This window comes from Colletotrichum gloeosporioides (genome assembly GCF_011800055.1).
Source record: "Colletotrichum gloeosporioides strain Lc1 chromosome Unknown consensus_7, whole genome shotgun sequence".
Classification (NCBI taxonomy): domain Eukaryota; kingdom Fungi; phylum Ascomycota; class Sordariomycetes; order Glomerellales; family Glomerellaceae; genus Colletotrichum; species Colletotrichum gloeosporioides.
In genome coordinates this window covers 1485417-1507480 of record NW_025544652.1, presented here as the reverse complement: position 1 = coordinate 1507480, position 22064 = coordinate 1485417, and the positions used below count along the sequence as shown (strand labels likewise).

At 46.9% G+C, this 22064-nt stretch overlaps 5 protein-coding genes across 5 annotated transcripts; 3 read left to right on the top strand and 2 right to left on the bottom strand.

Annotated features, from left to right (window-relative positions):
• Window positions 1-4009: 4009 nt before the first annotated feature.
• On the top strand, window positions 4010-5333 carry GCG54_00001803 (uncharacterized protein; the record flags this gene model as incomplete). Its single annotated transcript, XM_045401907.1, has 2 exons — window positions 4010-4115; window positions 4192-5333. The coding sequence occupies 2 exons, from the start codon at window positions 4010-4012 to the stop codon at window positions 5331-5333; spliced, it is 1248 nt and encodes a 415-aa protein (XP_045270636.1).
• A 237-nt stretch (window positions 5334-5570) lies between these two features.
• On the bottom strand, window positions 5571-8424 carry GCG54_00001802 (DNA replication licensing factor mcm3; the record flags this gene model as incomplete). The annotated part of the gene is made up of 3 exons (XM_045401906.1): window positions 5571-5604; window positions 5670-8271; window positions 8352-8424. The coding sequence occupies 3 exons, from the start codon at window positions 8422-8424 to the stop codon at window positions 5571-5573; spliced, it is 2709 nt and encodes a 902-aa protein (XP_045270635.1).
• Window positions 8425-11006: 2582 nt separating this feature from the next.
• GCG54_00001801 (putative aminotransferase) lies at window positions 11007-12798 on the top strand (the record flags this gene model as incomplete). Its single annotated transcript, XM_045401905.1, has 5 exons — window positions 11007-11028; window positions 11137-11532; window positions 11585-11934; window positions 11976-12259; window positions 12336-12798. 5 exons carry the CDS (start codon window positions 11007-11009, stop codon window positions 12796-12798), a joined length of 1515 nt encoding a protein of 504 aa, XP_045270634.1.
• A 985-nt stretch (window positions 12799-13783) lies between these two features.
• GCG54_00001800 (Exocyst complex protein EXO70) lies at window positions 13784-15814 on the top strand (the record flags this gene model as incomplete). Its single annotated transcript, XM_045401904.1, has 2 exons — window positions 13784-13994; window positions 14100-15814. The coding sequence occupies 2 exons, from the start codon at window positions 13784-13786 to the stop codon at window positions 15812-15814; spliced, it is 1926 nt and encodes a 641-aa protein (XP_045270633.1).
• A 464-nt stretch (window positions 15815-16278) lies between these two features.
• Window positions 16279-20006, bottom strand: GCG54_00001799 (uncharacterized protein; the record flags this gene model as incomplete). Its single annotated transcript, XM_045401903.1, has 3 exons — window positions 16279-17048; window positions 17106-18787; window positions 18841-20006. The coding sequence occupies 3 exons, from the start codon at window positions 20004-20006 to the stop codon at window positions 16279-16281; spliced, it is 3618 nt and encodes a 1205-aa protein (XP_045270632.1).
• Between the last annotated feature and the right edge of the window lie 2058 nt (window positions 20007-22064).

Below are 22064 nucleotides of genomic sequence, written 5' to 3'. Positions count from 1 at the left end.
TATTTTTATATAAGGTTTAATACCTTAAACTTTATTAGTTTATTTTATATAGAATATTAAAGTAAGTTAAGCGTTATTATTATTCTTATATTATTATTATTATTATAAAAGAATGTTATATATTAATAGTTAGAGACTTAAGAGGTTATTAAGTTATAATTATATAACTAAAAGCTATATATATTATTAAGAGGTATAGAGTTAGGAGGTTTATCACTTTAAATAGGTAAAAATCACTATAAATAGCTAGAGGCCTTATATAAGTACTTTATATAATTAGTAATTTAGTAAGTTATATTTTAAGTTATTTTTCCCCTTACTTTTCCCTATTAGAGGATATAACCTATAAATAATTATAACTAAAGTTATTATAATATATCTATTCCCTTATTATTATCTACATAATTAAATACTTATAAATACTTAGAATTATTACTTTTTATTATAATATAAGCCTATCTATAACCTTATATAATATAGGTATATATACTACACCTCTAAATACACTTATACTTATACTAATACTAATAATATACTATTTTAATTTTAGTATAACTCTTTATAAAGTTATAACTATAAGAGTAAGAAGCTAAACTAAAAAAGAATAAGAGGGTAATATAAGCTTAAAATATAAGAGTTAATTAGTATTAACTAAATAAGTTAGCTCTTTTAGCTATATATATATAGCGCCCCTTTTTAAAGCCTAGCTAACTAATCTAGTTAAATTTTAATAGAGGCTTAATAATAGCTTAATATTAGCGCTTAATAATATTATTAATATATAATATTCTTTTATAATAATAATAATAATATAGGAATAATAATAACGCTTAACTTACTTTAATATTCTATATAAAATAAACTAATAAAGTTTAAAGTATTAAACCTTATATAAAATACTCTATTTACTATAACTTATAACTATAATATTAGCCTCTAGCTATTTATAGCAATTTTTACCTACTTAAAGTAATAGACCTCTTAACTTTATACCTTCTAATAATATATATAGCCTTTAGTTATATAATTATAGCTTAATAACCTCTTAAGTTTCTAACTATCTCTCTTAACTATAGCTATACTTATATATATATATCACACTAAAAAACCTTATAATCTTTAACTTTACTTTAATAATAATATAATTTATAATTACTTAATTACTTAATTACTATAGACTACTAAACTATTAACCTATCCTCTCTCTTATATATTACTTATACTACTAATATTATTTCTATTACTACTTTACTATCTACTATTAAGTTATTATTATTATTATCTTTTTATTTAATTAAACTAGTTAATACTTTTATAACTATATTATTATTAGTAATACTCTCTCTATTAGTTAGTATAAAGTATACTTCTTAATATTCTCCTAGAGGGCTACCTCTACTTTAATATTATAGAAGGCCTATTTAAAGAAAGGTTACTCTATAAAATATATAAGGACTTTATCTACCTCTATTACTAAGTTTATATACTTATTATTAATTAAAGTATATATCTTAAGGTCCCCTATAGAGATATTAATAAAAGCTCTCTTAAGTATTATCTTAATTATATACTCTTTATATATATTAAGTTATATAAGAAAAGAGAGGTTTTTATTAATTTAATTAATATTAAACTCTATAATAAGCCTTTATATACTATTTATATTAATAAGTATATTAGGTTTAAGGTATCTATATATAAACTTAAGTACTAATATTATAAAGGTTTTTTATAAGTTAAAGAGAAAGAGGGAAGGGTATAAGGCTTTATACATAGTAGAGCTTTTATACTTCTAGCTATAAGGACCTCTTAAGATAACCTCTTTAATTAAGAAGTTATCTCTTATATAGTAGTATTCACCTCACTAAAAGGTTTAATAAAGCTATTACTAAGCTATAAGAGCCTTAATAACCTATTTAGCCTTAATATAATTAGCCTTACTATATATAGTGCTACTAGCTTTATACTATATAACTAGCGCTATTACTATATAACTAGTCTATTTAGCTAAGGTGTATATTTAACTTTATATAAGGGTTTACCTACTAGTAGGAATATATAAGGTTTCTATACTATTTTTCTTAACTAGTAGAGGATATAGGTTAAAGTGCCTATATAGTGTTTCTAGAATTATGCCTATATATAAAGTGAATTTTACTATAGTCTTTTTATAGGGGGGCTGTATTATAACTATAAACTTAATAACTATAATATTAATTATATAATATATATAGTTATATAAATACCTTATATAATTAGTAGTTTAGTAAGTTACGTTTTAGGTTATTTTTCCCCTTATATTTCCCTACTAGAGGATATAACTTATAAGGAATAATAACTAAAGTTATTATAATATATTTATTCCTTTTTTATTATCTATATAATTAAGTACCTATAAATACTTAGGATTATTACCTTTTATTATAATATAAGCCTATCTATAACCTTATACTATATAGGCGTATTTACTACGCCTCTAAATACGCTTATACCTATATTAATAATATATACCCCTCTTCCTTCTTAAATAGATAGGTAAGTAGGTATATTAGATATATATAGATAAGGTACCTAATATTATCTTATAGTATATAAGGTTTTATGCTTAAGGTAGCTAGCTACTTATTTTCTAACTAGATACTTAATATAAGAAGTACTCTCTTTTATAGCTACTACCTACTTTGCCTAAAGTAGTTAGTTAGGGCGTGTTAGCTATAAGCGCTCATTTAGAATTTTAAAAAATAAGAGTATTAGAGCAGGGTATCTTCGTCTCTTCTATCCTATTTCTAAACTCTATTGCTAAAGCTTAGATTTAAAGATATTTTTAAGTGAAGTTGTTGCTTAATTGCTAAGCTATTCTTTACCTTGCTCACCTATATAGTATCACCCTGCTGAAAACAGAGACACTTAGTAGGTATATATTATAAACTTCACTATAGGCTTACCCTATTTATAACGCTACTTAATATTACGTCTAGACTATAGCACTACTAGTATCCTAACACGTTCCACGTAGAACTAAATTGCAGCTAATGCTTTTAGGTAGCTCTATAACCTTTAGCTAAGGATTAATAGATAGAAATAGATACTAATATAAACTCTAAGAACTACTAATAGTTAATAGATTTAAAGTTAATATAATTAGTTCCTAGAAAGTAAGAGTATTAAGTAGTACTTATAAGGGATAGTATAAGTTCTATATTAACTAAATTAATTAGAAAACTAGGAAATCTATACTAATATATATACTAAATATTTTTATAGTTAATATTAGATCTAATAACTACTTATAAAACTTTAAGGTTAATTAAATTAGAGATTAAATAAACTATTTAATAGACTATTTATAGGTAATAGCTTTATAAATAATAATTATCTTATTAACTCTATTTATTAATATAGATAAAAGAATAGAGAAATAAATCCTTAAAGTAAATAACTAATTCTAGATTCTAGCTTAGTAGAAAATTTTAGAGTACTAGAGGCTAGTCTTAGTAGATATATATAGTTTAGACGGACCTAGGCTTAATAAGTTAGTCGTTAGAACGCACCTAAACGATAAGGGATATAGGAAGATAGTAACCATTTAGCATAGAGCCATCAGACCTCAATGATTAGGGCAGTTAATACATGCATCCAAAGATGTAACAACTGGAATCATACCATCTCGCAAGCTCGAAAGTGCCTTTATCGTGGTTCCAAGAACCTACCGAAGCTGAACATCAAGGCTTACCGATCTTGATCTGATTTTGTCTTAAATTCCGACTCAGGCTCGGGCCAGTACTTATCTTGCCTCAACTGCGCTCCTCACCTTACGTGCAGAAATCTCTATACGCCCACAGGCCACGTTGGTGTCACTTCCAATTCTTTCCACTCTCGAATCCACCCGATCAGGTAGGCGATAGTGCCTTTCTTCTGGGCATCACCGAGTCTGAAAGCTCCATCTCAACCACGAGGTAGCCCGGAAAAAAAGACTCCCAACACCCCTTCGCCAACAATAACGGCCACCATGGCCGACGAAAACTCACAGAATGGCCATGAGCGCCGTCTTACCGAGAAGGAGGTCGCCGCCTTGTCCCCAATCGACTTCGTGACCTTGGGCATGTTCATCATAGGTAAGTCCCAGTGCCCACAGCCTCTCCACTCTCCAAATCCAACAAAAATGGCCGAAACTAACCCTTGAGCTGATAGATGAGATCCATTTCTTACCACCTGCGCCGCCAGTTCAGGATATCCTCGGCGGCGCTGGATCTTACGGCGCCCTCGGAGCCCGCCTCTTCTCGCCGCCCCCTGACGCCTCGTCCGTCGGCTGGATCGTCGATCAAGGCTCCGACTTTCCACAGTCACTGACTAACATCATCAATACTTGGGAGACATCTGTAGTATTTCGCGGGGACCCTGACCGTCTTACAACGCGCGGCTGGAACGGCTACGAGACAGCTGAGAAGCGCGCATTCAAATATACCACTCCTAAGAAGCGCCTTACCGCCCAAGATTTAACCCCTCACCTGCTACTCTCCAAATCTTTCCACCTCATCTGTTCCCCAATGAGATGCAAGGATCTAGTAGGCGAAATTACATCAGCTCGCAAGCGCGTGTGCCCGTCTGACCTGTATACAAAACCTATATTTATCTGGGAACCCGTGCCTGACCTCTGCACCCCTGATGAGCTACTGAACTGCACAAACACTCTGCCGCTGGTTGATATTTGCAGCCCAAACCATTCAGAGTTGGCAGGCTTCATGGGTGATGACGGCCTGGATCCCAAGACTGGTGCCATCTCACAATCAGCCGTTGAGAGATCATGTGAGCAGCTTCTGGCCAGCATGCCTCTTCAGTCCTTCACCCTCGTTGTACGCGCCGGCGACAAGGGCTGCTATGTCGCACGAAATGGCGGCCGTAAGCGTCAACCTGCTACACGCGACGGCGTGGATACAAAGCGCCGCAAGAAGGACTATACAAGGGGGGGTCTCCGGCCAGATACCGATATGGAGGCTTTGTTCGCCGGCCTGCTGCAAGACGACGAAGGGGTCATTGCGAGAGAAGAAATCGAGGTTGACGCGGGCACGGAGACATGGATCCCAGCCGTCCACCAGGACCCTACCAAAGTAGTAGATCCAACCGGTGGAGGCAATACCTTCCTGGGCGGTCTTGCTGTCGCACTTGCGAGGGGTAAGAGTGTCGAAGAGGCCGCAATATGGGGTAGCGTGGCAGCCAGTTTTGCCATTGAACAAGTCGGCATGCCGACGCTGGGCGAAGATGCCGACAACAAGGAAACATGGAACGGCGTCCGAGTACGAGATCGACTTGCCGACTTTCAGTCTAGGTTGTGAGTAGAACAGCGCAGCAGGGACATAGACCAGATTAGACAGCCAGTCTCTATATCAAGAAGTAGAAACATTGCAGAAACAACCAAGGGGGGTTTCTCGTCTTGTTCATTCACATCAAAATTCAAGTACATGTATAGTCTGTCTCCACGCGTCCAGACTTTGGTGTTCGTCTCCTGACTGCTCTAGTCCAACGCCAGCATTCGATTACAATCAACTTTACTTCCCCGATTCCATGCCACGTTAAATCTTGTACACGAGTTCGCCATCGGTATACCTGTGATTCAATCAGCGTGGTTAGCGAATGAACGAGAATGAGCAGAGATGTTGGGAGTGGCATACATGATCTGGTTGGCTTCGTCCATTTTCTTGAGGGCCTTTACACCCTCTTGCTTGCCGAAGGCACCGCCACTACCAGGCCGCAACTTGCTGTTGACGGCGTTTACAACTGCGTCTACATTGGCAGAGTCATCTTCGAACAATGCTGAGTTGAGGAGCTGGCCGAGAGTTGTTCTGAAGATTGCCAGCCGCGAAGCACTGATGGGCTCGTCCGCGATGGCAAGACCGGCCGTCCCTGAAGCAAGCTCATCTTCATCTTCTTCCTCCTCTTGGGACTGTGAAGGCAGCTGTGACACCGGTACAGACGATGCAAACGATGTTTGTGTGTGTGAGGTCGCGCTCGAGGCAGCAGCCCGACCAGAACGACGCGACCTTCTTGGGGTAGCATCGTATATATCTTCCGACGCTTCCCGAGCTGGCGGCTCCACGTCGCTATCATGTTGATCACTGTTTGTGCCATTAGCATTGGTGCCCGATGTTTGCGTGCTGCCATTCGCCCGAGGACGAGCAACTCCCCTGGTCGACCGCGTTGAGCGCGCCGCCGGCGTACGAGTTGTTGTGCTTCTGTAGTTACCATCCTCGTTGTCGTCATCATCGGAGCTCTCCTCGCTAGAGGAAGCGAATTCGGTCGTCTGAGTCTTCCGTCGCTTCTTTCTTGACTCGTCTTCGACGACTTCCTTGAACATAGCGAAGCGTAGGATGGCTTCCGCGGCGAGGGCATCACGCTCGGTAACGATTTGCGAAAGACGGGACTTGGCATGAGCAGTGGCCAGACGAATTAATGTCTCCAAGGTACGGACAGTCAATGGGCTAGTCCGTCGTTGGTTGCCTTCCATTTCGTCGTTTCGCAACCCGACATAGATGTCTGCGATGCGATCCGACGCTTCTTGTGTCAGTTTGGGCTGCACCCTCTTGGCGTACTGTATGTACTTCTTCATGAAAGGGATACTAAGCACCTCAGGCCTCTTGTTGGAGCCGCGCCCCGAGGTGTTAGTGACGCCAGCATGGAGCATGGCATCGTACTTTTCGAAAACGTCCGTTAGGCGTTGCACATCAGAGTCGTTGCTCAGGGCGACTCCGAGGGACTGATTTCCGTTCTCACGCACCGGGGCACCTTCTTCGGTACCAGGCTGTCGGTAGCGGTGCATTCGCAAAACATGCTCCGAAACCTGCCTATCTCGCGTGTCCTCAATGTCGTCAGTGACAACAAATAAGAGATCGAAACGCGACAAAAGGGAGTCAGGTAGAGCAATGTTCTTATGAGGATCCTTGTGGGTATCGTATTGGCCGAAAATAGGGTTGGCAGCTGCGACAACGCTACATCTGGCATTCAGGGATGTGTGAATACCAGCCTTGGCAATTGTGACGGTCTGTTGCTCCATGACCTCGTGGATAGCGACACGATCAACGTCAGACATCTTGTCAAACTCATCGATGCACACTACTCCTCTGTCAGCCATAACCATGGCTCCCGCCTCAAGTCTCCTCTCTCCTGTTTCCTTGTCTGACGTAACGGCAGCAGTGAGACCGACGCCGGAAGAACCACGCCCAGTAGTGGCGATGGCAAGAGGTGCTGTATTCAAGACAAATCGAAGCAGTTGCGACTTGGCGGTTGAAGGGTCTCCCACCATGAGAATGTTGATGTCACCCCTCAAGTGGGTGCCGTTCTCGAGGTTCTTTTCAACACCGCCGAGGAGCATCAGCAGGATAGCCTTTTTGATGTGGTCATGTCCGTAGATGCTGGGCGCCAGGGACTGGGAGAGGAGTTGAAGAAGGTTCTTCTTCTTGGCGATCTTGTTGATATTGCGGATGTCGGTATCTGTGATCGTGTGTGTGGCGACCCCAGCTCCAGATTTCGAGGACAAGAGGACGATGTGGTTGGCGATTATGACGGTCTTGAACAGGGCGCTGTTATGGTTTGTATTTCTGTTTCCTAGTGTCCTGTAAACTCCCACGAGTTGGACGCGGTCGCCAGGCTTGACTAGATCAACCAAGTCGTCGTCAAGTATAACATCAACTCCTCTGGGCAGTTGACCAGCAGGGGCACGCTCTGGCATTTCCTGAATAGATACGGTCTGGTGATCTCTGTAAGTGCTGAAGCCGTACTCGGTAGTCAGGGGATTTCCCTCGTCATCCTCTTGAGGGTAGGCACTGGATGTTGTAACTCCATTTGTCATGGTCTGATCTTGGTATTCGCGGAAGTGGAAAACGTCCTTGTTTTCGTTGTAATGCACACTCTTCACAATCTTTGGTCGAATAAGCGAGCACCTGGTCACGATGCCTTCGAGCGAGACCATGCTGTTGAGATGCTGGGAAGAAAGGGTGCGAGGGTTGCAGGCATTCATACCAAAGCTGCCTGCCCATGCGCAATAGTATGATTCGTCGTTGAGCTTCTCTGCGTCGCCTGAGTCTGGCAACGTCTTAACGATCTGCTTCAGAGCATGATTGAATGCGAGAGTGTAATCAAATGGCTGCTCGAGGACTCCTCCAGCGAGTTCGGGGTTGTGGGCGCGGAGTTGGTCAAGATTGACTACAAGCCTCCTCTTCTTTTTCTGCATCATCTGGATAATCGCGGACCTGTAACTGCGTCCTTGTGAATCGTTTTCTGATGAGATGCGGGTCAGTATATAGCGACGCTGGGATATCGTGCATTCAAACGAGCAGTCGAGGCAAGAGAGGGCGTACGAGGGTCGAGAAACTCTTGAGCCGCACGAACGCGATCCAAGGCGGCTGCATCCTGCAGCATGAACGAGTCCATCGTGAGTGAGGGCTCTGGTAGCTTCGAAGGTCAGAGGTAGACAGGCAAACAAGAATGTCGCGAATGAAGTAAGACGAGGGGGTATTGGAAGAGCACGTCAGCGTCGCTTTGTGGCGATACAAAGTCGCAATGAAGAATTGCCGTGGTGTTGAGGGGAGGAGGGAGCGAGGCGGTATCGCTGCGCAGCAACGAGAGGCGGGTGCAGACCTGGACGAAAAAAGGAGCATGTATGTGGTGGGTCGCGGCGCGTCTTGTCATACAGTGCAGCGCGTCTTGACGGGAGATTTCGTAGAGGGGCGCGGGGAAAGCGCGTTAATTGAACTCTTATGTAAGGCACCTACTGCAGGCAGGTAGTCAAGTGGACCCCTCAACTTAGGTAAGCGCCGTTAGTCAAGGAACAAAGGCTCAGGTTGCTCCTCATGATGACTGATCCTTCTGTGTCTGTTTACCCACGCCAGCTTGCCTTCTGGGCGTGCTACAGCAACCCAAGCTCTGACCGTCATAATGACGAACGAAGCACATCGCTGAACGGAAAATGGCATGCCTGCAGTATCCGGCATGTTGAGCTGCCAAATGCTGGCCTTCCGCCTATTTCACAACCCGCGGGTGCAGGCCATTGCAGCCGTCTTGGGCCAGCCACCCTCCACACCTCTCCTTGGTATCAAGACCGGTGCCATTGGATGGTTTAGAGTGCACTTATCGCCATGTAGAAAGAAAGTGCACTTGTCGCCAAATAGCTCCTGGCTAATGTATGAAGTGATTGACGCTACCTCATAGGACCCAGCCGTCTGGAATACCCTGGCCAACACTCACCCTCCTCCTACTTTTGTATCGCAGATACGAAGCGGGGAGCGTCTTTGTCCAAGTAGTTTACGTATCACCATCATAACCAAGTGCATAGGCAAGTGCTGGTTTCCGAGCCTTCGGACAAGCATCCTTTTCACGCCAAAAAAGGGTTGCTTGTTAGGCGCGGTCGCTCAAAGCGGGAGGCTGTGGTCAGCCCCCATACTTATGAAATGCGCGCATGTCATTATGGCCCGGACATGGGCATGAAATAACAATCTACCTACAGAGGTGCCATTCGAAAAGTTCTTGCCCACGACCAGAAGTAGCTGTGGGTCCGGAAGATCCTAGATACATACGTATCCTGGAAGGTACATATCTTATCAGATAATCCGATCATATAGGGGCTCACAGGTGGTCCTATCGGGGCTAGATATTGAGATTGTTCCGGATCCCTGTACCACTAAGTACTGATAACGTTGACGGGGTATTTCTAGTACAAAAGTCTTGGCATTTCGGGCAGAAACTTTTGAATAGCACCTCTGTACAAATACGTTACCTTATGGGCCACGTCGTATGTAGGTTTCTCTATAACGTTCTGGGTAATATTATTTCGGTCAAACGCTTCTTACCCAGGGCCACTAAGGCACCTTCGGTCTTGTCTGTGCGGCTCGTTATCTATGTCTGCCTGCAGCGATTAGGAAAGAGTGCAGCTGTTCAATAAGCTTCCCGATTATGTCCTTTGTGCCATATCCTTCCCGCTCGTGAGGTCAGACGGCAGCGCAGCGCAACGGGAACGACCACGAAAGTGCCCAAATCCCGGCCCGACAAAAGTCGGCATCCCGAAGACCCATCATCCCGACCCTGTGTGGAAAACCCTTGGCCACTATCCACCACCACCAGTTCACTTCAATCGGGGACATGGTGTGGATTTCGAGTTGCGGGCCGATGCAAATGCCCAATTATTGGCGACACAACAGCCAGCGGCACGGGCTCACCAACTGCATGGCAGCGCCCGGTGTTCCTCTTCCGCGTTCCTTCTTCTGTATGGGCGACACCAAAATACAACAAATAATCGGGTAACGGCAAAGAAAGGGGGGGGGGGGGGGGGGGGGGGGGGTGNGGGGGGGGGCGGGGGTTGTCCAGACTGAACGGAGTACAGTTGAAGACGGCTTCTGGAAGGCGAATGGGACGTCGCATACCGCGGTCAAGGTTATCTGTCGATGGCCATGTGTTGTCGGCTTGCCGAACCGCGGCGCGGCACATCATATGTGCACGCAGGAATTCATCCCGGCAGGGGACATGAACTGGGGCATTGCCAGGTATCACGGGCCGCCAGTCAAGGATAGGGAGGTCCATGGTGTACACGCTACCATGTACGAGCCATCGAAAGTTGTGGTGGACTTCTTCTGAGCAACATAGTCGCTTACATGCCCTGAACTCTATCCTCCGCGGCCACGCCCCTCCCCCCACTATGGCGGATGCCCCTCCGCCTTGTCCAGAGTCCTGCGTCCCGCCGGCATGGTCCCAACCACGACAAGTGGTCCACCGCACTGGCATTGCGCTAACTGAGATGCGCTGCATAGTGTGTGCATGCTGGAAACACGAGCAGTATGTGAGAGGTGTCAGGTGAAAGCCGACGACGGGGTTCTCCTAATTGTCGCGATTTGCTGGGGTGTTCGGATAGTGTCGATTGCTCGCGGATCCAGCCTACCGGCACTTTGTATGGCAGAACCGCCGACCCCGGCAAGATACCGGGCCTGGGCCGACGTTTCTTCATAAAAGGGTCCCCGTCAGCCATGCCGGGGAGGGTGGCATCCAGTGCTTCCCATTGCACTACGGACGACTCCCTTTATCACCACCAAACCCCGTCGGTGTTGCAGATTGCCTTTCCAGGCTGAAGTCGTTGTCTCTTACATTACGATCAAGACATAGTTTCTCGTTTAGGCCCGTCACTTTGCGACCCCACCACATCAACCCATGAGATGGTTCTGAAGGCTCTGAACTCTGTTGAGTTCGCGGACGCGAGCAAGTCCGCCGTCCTACATCGTGATCTCAAGAGCCAATTCCTCCGCACTATAGGTGGCGAAGGAAACTGCTATGTCGTCGACGGTGGTCGGAAGCTTTTCGATGCTTCCGGGGGCGCCGCCGTGGCATGCCTCGGCCACGGCGACAAGCGAGTAGCAGAGGCTATCACCCGGCAGCTCAGCAACATTGCCTACAGTCCCTCTACTTTCTTCACAACGTCGGTATGTGAGCAGTTGGCCCAGTTTCTTGTCAACACCACACATGGCCACATGTCAAGAGCCTATCTTGTGAGCAGCGGTATGTTTGCAATCGTCGAACGCATAGTCCTGGAGGCTCACATGCTTGGCAGGATCCGAAGCAATGGAGGCAGCCATGAAACTCTCTAGGCAGTATTTCCTGGAGAAGAAGCCAGCAGAGCCACAGAGACATCTTTACATTGCCCGCCAGAGATCGTATCATGGCACGACACTAGGCGCATTATCCATGGGTGGCCATGTCGCACGCCGAGCTAACTTCAAGCCCATGCTCCTCGACAATGTTGTGTCGCATATTTCCCCTTGCTTTGCGTACAGGGATAGATTGGCAAACGAATCGGACAAGTCCTATGTTGCAAGACTCGCCAAGGAGCTCGAGGACGAATTTATTCGGGTGGGCCCTGGTAATGTATGCGCATTCGTAGCAGAGCCAGTTGTTGGAGCTGTAAGTCAATTCCACTGTATCCATCCCATGATAATCTGTAGTCACACGGGCTGACCTCTGGGTACGTTGAGGCGCTGGGATGTGTTCCGGCTGTGCCAGGCTATTTTCAGGCAATGAAATCCGTGTGTGACCGGTACGGTGCGTTGCTCATCATGGATGAAGTCATGAGCGGCATGGGCCGCAGTGGAACTCTCCACGCATGGGAGGCCGAGGGCGTTGTGCCAGACATCCAGACCATCGGCAAGGGTTTGGCTGGGGGCTACCAGCCGATAGCCGGCGTCCTCGTAAACAAGAGGGTGGTTGAGGTGCTAGAAAAGGGGACAAGGTGGGTTTCAGTTCCTCGGACATGCCTCTGACTTCAGATTTGTCGGCAAGTGCTAATAAATGGTTGGCGACGATAGTGCCTTTGTCCACGGACACACATATCAAGGACACCCTGTCGCGTGTGCGGCAGCCCTCGAAGTTCAACAGATCATCCAGTCAGACGGCCTGGTTGCCAATGTGCAAAACATGGGACAACTCTTATCTGGTCTTTTGAAAGAGGGTCTTATGGGCCATCCATACGTCGGAGACATCCGTGGCAAGGGCCTCTTCTGGGGAATCGAGTTTGTCCGCGACAAACAGACCAAGGTGCCATGGCCTAGTGCAGCGCGAATCGCAGCGAATATCAACGAGCTGGGGCTGACAGAACCGTACGGCATTGTTGTTTACCCAGGATCAGGAACGGCAGACGGTGTTCTCGGGGATCACATCATTGTCGCGCCTCCATATACGGTGACGAGGGACGACATTGCATTTGTCGCCGAAACGGTGACGCGGCTCGTCAACGATTTCTTCTCAAAGCTGGCAATTCAGGGTATCTGAAAAGTAGAGGATCGTGGGCTAAGACGACGTGGATGGATGACAAACAATGACAAGTAAACTCAATGGCTGGAATATGCTATCATGTGTCGTCCGAACCAGCCAATTGCGTGTTTTACCGTAGGGGGTCAGTCTATACATTTGAACCCGATGTAATTTTGTCGTCTCGTCCCATCCCATCCCATCCCATCCCATCCCATCCCTTCCCGTCCTCGGATGTAGGGAGAGTGGATGAGTGTTGTGCTGCTTGCAGCGCAGCCAATTTTGGCCCAACTTCTGCTCGCTTTCTCGTACGTGTCTTGTCCTTCACAGGTATGGCCTTCACTGTGAACGATTGCAAGGGCGAGGCAGAGGCATATCACGTGAAAAAGTACGATATGGAAGCTAAGGTAGTCGAGGTATTGAGACAGCATAGGATGAAAGTGTCAGGTTCAGACACCGTGGTCCTGTGGCTGTCTTGCCGTGTGGCGGGAGATCATCTAGGACCCTCATAGTGGGCTGTTTGTAGGTGCATGCATGCACCGGCTTTCATAACAAAACAGCACTGTCCGGTCCGCATTCCTGGACCTCAGAGACGTCCAGTGCCTGTGCCTCCAGGTACCTTAGGTCAGGTACTTTTTTTACCTGTCGTCTTTAGCACAACATGCGCCGCAATTAGCACTCGAACCCCAACCTAGCAGCCGGAGACCCACACACAGGTACAATAGGCTCTTGTCTCCCACGTCAGTCCCATCGTCGGATGCCAGCAGCTTAATCCGGCCCTCCGTTCATCCTGACCTCCCTCTCGACTTCTCTTCGCATTCTGTGACCGCCGCGACGACATTGAACATTCACTGTCCTATTTGACTCGACCAACAACGCCACATTCGTTTGCCTCCCCCATGTCAGCTCCGGGCTGAAAGCAGGCCGTAACCGACATCCTGATCCCTCCACATCTGCCTGCCAACGTCGCTGTGCAGCAAGTCCCTTCGGAACATTGGCACTCATCATGTCTGTCGGGCCTGCGACCAATCGCCATGCAGCCGACGAGGAGGCTCGAGCCGAAGTCGACGTGCTAAACTCGCGTCTAGAGAAGACAGCCCAATTGACAAAGAAGATTCAGGCATGCATGGGAAGGCTGGAATCTACGGGCAAGAGTGTGCGCGAGGTCGCTGGTCCCCTGAGCGGGGAGACGAAGAAGCTACAAGTCCTAGGAAATAGTGCGTTTACTACGACACCCACAAGAGATCACTTGCGGTCATTCCCCTATCCGCCTCTCCATTCCAAGTTGGAAAACAACGACGCCAATAGCGGCAGCTGACCAGTGACCTCCGCGACAGACATCGATGCCGTCCTCTCCGCAATCGAGCGCTTGCGTCAGCCGGCCGACAGCAAAAACGACGAGGAGCAGATCATTCGTGCTGGTCCAGACAAGATCGGCTTGTCGAACTACCTGGCCTCCATCAAACGTCTCAGCAAATCGCTAGCCGACATGCAGGCCTCCAATCTCCGCGCCAACCAGCAGACCATGTCGGAACTTACACGCTTGATTAAGTCTGGCAACTCCCAACTTGAGAGTCACTTCGATAAGTTGCTTCGGGGAGAAACACCTCGCTCAGTAGAACCGCTCCATTATATCACAAAGGATGTGCCGTTTCCTGTTCTATCACAGGACAAGGTTACGCGTCTTGGCTTGGTCAACGCCTATATCTCCAATAATCACCGCCAGAACGGGGGTGCTGCCGCTCCTCAAGATTCTTCTACCGCCAAGATATACGCCGAAATCCGCGGGCCCTATCTGTCATCTACACTGGCAAATCTGGCCGCCGCCAGCGTAAACACGACTAAGAAGAAGAATCCCGACGCCATCTATCGCGCAGGCACTAACGGGATTGGCACATACGCTCAGGCAATGGAAGGTCTGTTTTTGGCCGAATACGACAGCATCTGCAGCATATTCACCCGCGAAGACTGGGGCCCCCTATTCCAGGCCACATGCCAGGCCGCTATGGCTGAGTTGGCCCGCACGCTACGAGAATTGAACAATCACATCAAGTCTCACCTCCACACCGACTGCTACCTTGCCTATGAGATAACCGAAATCATGTCAGGCTTGTCAAGCAACCTCGAGACCCGTACTGGCGAGCTCAAATCCTCCCTTGCCGCAGCCCTTCGGCCCGTTCGTGAGACCGCCAAATTATCGCTGGGGGAGTTGCTAGAGGATACCAGGCGGAGAGTTACCGCCATGCAGACACTTCCTCAAGACGGCGCTCCGATATCAATCGTGTCCGAGACAATGCAGCGTCTACAGACTATGGTCGAGTTTTTGCGCCCTGTCTCCAGCATAATGTTCTCCTTGGGCGATGGTGGCTGGAAGTCCAGCGCTGCCACTGATGGACGGTCTACTGATGTGATACCGAGCCTGGCTTCGTTCGATATCGGCGCTGATGGCAAAGAAATCTTCGCACATTATTGCGCAGATACAGTTGACATGCTGATGTCATCACTTGACCAGAAAGCGAAGATGGTCCTCAAGGGACGAGGCATCATCGGGGTATTCCTCGCCAATAGTGTGGTCATCATTGAGCGGATGATTCGTGACTCAGATCTGGCTCCCTTGCTGGAGCAACGGATGGGCATGTTGGACCAGTGGCGGAAGAAGGCGACTTCCATGTACACGATGGACTGCAAGGAAGTTTCTACCCACTTGTTTGATGTTATCCACACGAGCAAGCAGCGACCAACGTCTGGGCAAGCTGACTCAGCCTCTATACTCAAGGGGCTGAGCAGCAGGGACAAGGACAACATCAAGGGCAAGTTTCAGGCGTTTAACGCATCATTTGACGAGATGGTCAGCCGCCACAAGTCATATAACATGGAAAGAGAAGTACGCCAAATGTTTGCCAGGGACATTCAGCAAATGCTTGAGCCTCTGTACAACAGATTCTGGGACCGATACCATGAGGTCGATAAGGGCAAGGGCAAGCATGTGAAATACGACAAGGCTGGCATCGCCGCTGTGTTCATGACCCTCTACTGAGAAGGGGCGTTCTTCGGTAGGGCCTGCCTACCCAGTTGTTCGAGGTTTCTGCGCAGTTTGGGGCGTCTGTTTACTTGGGCTTTCTTTGGTGGGAGGACTTGGCGTTATGGATGCGGATACCAACTCATAGTTTGGCGGGCCAGATCTATTCTACACGCCCTGACATACGCTCGTCTAGAGTACGGTCATGAGCTCTATCAACGTTTCTGATATCAACAATAATCAAGTGTCTGTTGGGGGCAGCATTCTCAAGCAGACCCAGTAATTGACTTTGAGTTCACCTGGTTTCGTGTGTGTGTGTGTGTGTGTGTGTGTGTGTGTGTGTGTGTGTGTGTGTGTGTGTGTGTGTGTGTGTTCCATCGCCTTGAAGACAACAAATCGGCAACTGGCATCGGTAAAGGTTTACAGAGGCCAAATTCTTGAAGGGTGATCTCATGGGTTTCGTTGACCGCAAGGATCGGCGCCTAACTATCGATACCTGAAGGTTTTGCCTTTGTAAATAGCAGATCCACGCGCTTGGATCTGTCCCAAACAACGACTCCGTCGCTCCGTCGCTTGAACCAAAGAATTCTATGCTGCGGAATGAATTCTTCATGCGTCTGCTCACTCTTCCACTCCGCCAAAGCCTTCTCCTGTGCCCCTAGAAATCTATCTTCATAACCGACGACGAAGTCGTTTCCGTCTATGTCTGCGTCCCATCTCAGTCTGTTAAGAACATCCAGAGCCGTTCTGAACTTGCCCGCACCCTCGGGTTTCGGCACGACCGCCGAGCGTGGCTGGTTTGTGGCCGCCCTCGCCCTCTCCTTCTTGCCCAGCTTTCCCAGCGGTAGGCCCAAAACTGCAAGATCCTCCTCGGCTTCCTCGTCTTCCTCCTCGTCCGAGTCTGAATCGTCATCGCCGTCGACGTAGTCACCCCACTCTCGATTGTCAAGCCTGAGATCTCCCAGCTCGGTGCGTTTGACAAGAGTCGCACTGAACCAGGAAGTCGTCGCATCGTAGTAATTTTCATCGCCGTGGATATGTTCTTCGAATTGATGCAGCACGGCTTGCAGGTTGCTGTGCGTCGTGGTCAGGGTTTCCTTTTCCGGCCTCTCATCCTCGCCTATCCATTCTAGACCGACAAGGTACGAGCCTTGATACTCGCTTTGTTGGCATTGTGAGTTGGGTGTCTCCGCGTCGACGAATCTCGCAGGCCATATTCTCGGAGCAAGCTCCGGGACCTTCCTGTTGATGTCTGCAACATGGTCAGAAAACGGCTGCTAGGGATCTGTACGATCATCAGTTGGCTTACCGACGAGGAGTGATGCGCAACGGGACTCGAGCCAACCAAGAAGCCGACTCCCACGTTCCAGCGACCCTCCCCAGTAGTGAATGCGGAGGTTCACGAACGTTTTGAACGAGGACAGGAAGCTTGCGGCGCCTTGTGATAAGTCCTTTTCCGCGATCATACCTGGTGCTGAAAGAATAGACTGCCAGGTTGCGCCCTCCGTGAATTTGGCGTTGGCTTGGCGTAGCTCCGTCGAGATGATCTTGACCGTGGGAACAGAAGCAATGAGTGCGGTGTTAAGTGTCGGCGAATGCCATCCAAGAAGGCACATGGCTTCTCTGGGCGTCCGGTGATACCGTAGCTGCTTGTGGAAGAATGGATCAAAGACAATGTCGTTCTTCCAGTCGAAGTGCGCATAGTGATCGAAGAAGGTAGCGATGACGTCGGCAGTCGAAACTGTACCCATGCCATGTAGGAGCATTTTGCACACTCTAACCAACATAACAGACAAGTGAACGCCGCCAAGGTATCCGAACTTGGCTGCGTAGATCCCGTTCGCCTTGGCCCAGGTCTTGATCACTTGATAACAGACGCGAAACTGAGCAAGATCCGGGACAGACCTAGCAATGTAGTACAAGTCCCTAGCCGGCTTCAATTTCAAGAGCGTCTGGGTTGGCAAGCTGAAAGCTGGATCAGATGGGGGGCGCTTCAGCAAGTCTGGCCACTGGTTGGCAACGCTCGCTGCCTGACAATACTGGAGATCGCATCTCAGCCCAAGGACCTCGATCTCGAGCATAGTGCCGGTCTTTGCCTTTACCTTCCGTAGTATCCGAACACCTTCTCGGACCGACTTTCTCAGACGCTGCCTGGCAAGAGTGAAGAAGACGCGAGGACTGATTGATCCGATGCAGAGGCAGTCAATATCGGATGATTTCGACCACACGCCAAGACCATACGATCCGACAGGAACTAGTACAAGGGCCGGTTGACCACGCGACTGCCCCATATTCGTCTGTTCGTTCTCCCAGAGAATCTTTCGCAGCAGCGTCAGGGCCTGTTTCCGGGTACACTCATCTTTTTCTGCCGGGATAACATCGAGAAGCTCCAAAGTCTGCTTTAGAGCGGCGACATCAGACATAGATACAGGTGCCCGCTTAGCCTCGACAGGGACGACTCGAGCACTGGTGCTGGGGCCATCTTTCAGTGAAGAACGCCGTAAAAGACAGCGAATACCCCAATGATCGCTTGCGTAAAGGGGCCCATCTGGACCTTCGCCATCGCCAGTGAGGAAGCCAAACATGTTGAACCGAGAGATGTGAAAGGGACCACCATTTTTCACTAGAATGCGGTCATATCTCTGTGGTCGGTTGTTCAGGCCGCTTCCGACCATTTTCACGGCCTGAGGGTTCGCCCTGGGATCGAATGTGGCACCCTGTTCGCCTTCAAAACTATCGTGGATGTCGCCCTTGATATTGTCGCTGACGCCGGCCTCGACACGGGAGATAAACCACGCGTCCAGGAAGTTGGTCTCTGCCAGAGTTGCCTCCATTCCACGAAGAAGATCCTCTGTCTGTACCGTAATGGAGCCGCGTTTCACTGCTGCATCGATAGTGTAAGAAGAAGTGGCTATATTGAAGTCTCCGGCCAGGATCCATTGTTTTGCTGCGTGATCAGTCTTTAAATGGTTGAGGATCCGTTGCAACTCCCTGTCAACCACAGTCAGCTCCACGTTTCTGGACTCAGGGAAATCATCCATTACTTTTCTTTGGCAACGACCGCGCCGTCTGTAAGGCCCTGGCTTAGATGGCAGGTTGCCAAGACAAGGGGAAGGACTGGTTCCTGAGTATCATTGTGTAGGAGACCTTCGAACTGAAGAATGGCTGATCCTTTATGCTGTCTCTTCGAGGGCAGATATTCCCACGAGAATGATTGCCTGCTGAGCACAACAGTGTTGAGAATGTTGGGCAGGGGGCCAGCCTCAGGGTCATCTGGCGAACCCTCAGAGACGTAGAAATACGTTTTGCAGATGCGTTCATCTGCGAGCAGGAAGGCCAGAAAGTCGTCCGTCACCTCTTGGAGAACTGCGATGTCCGCAATCGCATTTCCCGCGAGTAGATTTTCCACGATCAAGGAGTATCTGGTCCGGGATGGGGGGTAATGAAACTCTGCCAGTACGTTCCAGCTAGCGACTATGAGATTCCCGTGTTGCTTGTTGTCGAAGATCTCTAGTTCGGATGATTGGACCAGGCGTTTCCACGCCATGTCTGAACGGGAGAAATACCACGTTGGCCGCGGAATGGTTGGCGAAGGTGTATCCGAGCTAGAATTGGGCGCATGTCTGCAAATGTTAAAGGCTGGGGAAACTAGGTCAATCACACCCCATTGCCTCATATGTCCAGAAGGACTGCGAACCAGGACTGAGAGTTGGTTAGCCTCCCAGGTTACGGCTGGTAGCCGACAAAGCTTGTCAAGCAAGAACTCGACCTTAGACGAAGGAGCTGCGTCTTCGCACTGAGCCATCGTTAGGTGCATATTGTAGGGCTCTGACCGGCTCTGGCCGATGGCCGCGAGTATGGCGCCCCGCAGCGAAGTTAGCCGGGAGATATTCCCCTCATTCTCGTCACGCAAGAAGAGGGTGCTGCCATTTTTGTGGGAGAAAAAGCCTGATGAATCAAGGCGGATCGGCAGGGGAGCGAGCTCGCTTGAGGCGGCACGGTCCTTCAGGCACGATACAATGGCATCACAGGCCTGGTGCAGGACGCTACTCTCCGTGGATTTGACGAACGGATAGATGAGATTGACATGAGGGGGCCATTTCGTGTAGGCCTTGTCGTTGTCGAAGCGAAGACGATTGATTGCCGTCCAATGCTCCTCGGGGGGGATGATACAGAGAGCTGTGGCGTGGCTTGCTGCTTGGGACTCCATGACACTCGGAGAGCTCTGCCGAACAGAGACCAGTGTATGACCGAGGGATATGTTGATGATTGTGCCTTGAGGTGTCTGAATGTTCCGGACTGGGACAGCGATGCGGACAGAGCGCAAGAGAAACAATTAACGAAGGGGAGAGGTCTATTGAGCGCGAAATTGATACTGGGTTGTGTGTAAAGATGAAGTGATTAGGGGACTGTGATCTTTAAGAGCCAACTCGCAAAGATGTTGATGTGTTGCTGCAGAGAGTGCCCTTGTAGATTCAGGGTTCATTCAGCCATGTTTAGTCTCAGGCAGGCTACCCATGTATGTGTGCAAGCCAGAGAGCTATTGTTGCATTGCAGAAGTTCTAGAAGGAAAACTTGCTGCAGCGGTGGACTGCGGGGAAAGAGCCCACGCGCAGAGGATGATGTACAATCGTGACATGGCCAGGCCGCATGCGTCAGAGCAAGGCCCGCATAGTCTCGCTGCCATCCTCTTGACTAGGTACCTAGACAGGCCGGCTTGCGGGTTTGTGACTCACAGAATAGGGGGGCTTGTCCAAGGAAGATTGTGCTAAGGTATGGAAGCAAGTTCGCCGGTGACTCAGTTGGAGTTGATGTAAAATGCGACACGCACTGCCTCGAAATCCTCAGTGCGTTCCCGTTGCCGGTCCAGCGGTCTGGACCCATGGGCCCAGGTGAGACCAGCTGGCCGCGCCACAGACAGGTCCATGAAATAGGTTCGGTACGGAGGAGCCTTTCAAAAGTTTTGACTAAGGCCCCTGCCACCCCCAGCCCCACTTACGCCTGGCGCCAGCCGTTAGCCACCCCTACTATACCTAAAATAGCTAGTACTACTAGTATATTACTTCTTGTCAGGGGCCTACTAGGGCCTTAGTGAACTATCTTAATATATGAATAAAAATATATTATATTAATATTACTACTTAATTTAGATCCTGTTTAGAGTATAGTTATTATTACTTTATAATCCCCTTATAGTAATAAGATTATTAAAAAGATCTTATAAATTACTAGTTTACTAATTTAGTTAATTAACTATATCTATATATATATATATATACTAAAAACTAGTTTTATACTAAATAATAGAGCTTTTATTATTTTATTTAACTATATTATTAATAAACCTTATTTTAGTTAACTTAAGAAATAAACTATAGCTACTATTAAAACTATTACTTTAAAAGGATCTTAAGATTACTATAGTTATAAGAAAAAAGAGCCGCTAGCCTTATATTATAAAATTTAATTAGTATTAACTATAAAAGCTAGACTAGTCCCCTCGCCCTCTACTAATAACCTTTAGGTTATATAACTACTTAGATATCTTCTTTACCTCTATGCTCTTCTATTAGACTTTAACTATTATAATAAGCTAAGTTAACTATCTTCCTCTAGCTACTTCTATCTATACTACTTTAAGCTATACCTACCCTTTACGCTATATTTAATCTACGCCTATTTTCTATTAAAGTCTCCTCTATTATTTAGATATTTATATTATAAGCTCTATTAGGTATAAAAGCCTTAAGGTCTCTATATTATTATGCTATTATAGTATCTTCTGCTCTACTATATAGTCTTAATAAAGAGCCTTACTACTATTAACTATACTCTTAATATATTTACCCTTTCTAACTTACTAACGTTCTACTTAAGTTACTTTAGCTATCTTAAGGAAGCTTATAAGATATTTATAAGTATTAGTATTATTATTAGTAGCTTTAACTATATCTATATTAATCTTAAAGCTATATAACTACTATAAATCGTTTTTATTAGTTATAGCTTTAAGTAGGTATAACTAAGTGAATTTAAGAAGGGTTATTTTATTAATATAAATAAGTAAACTATAATTAGAGCCCTTAATATCTTTAACTTTAGTCTTATAGATTAAGTTATTTAGTTTAACTTTATTTAGCTTATATATATATTTAAAGAGGGGGAAGGATATTATATAAAGTTACTATATATATAAGAGGAGGATATAAGGAATAAACTTAAGGTTTTATTTAAAGTAGTAGTTAAGTTTTTATATATTAGCAGTCTA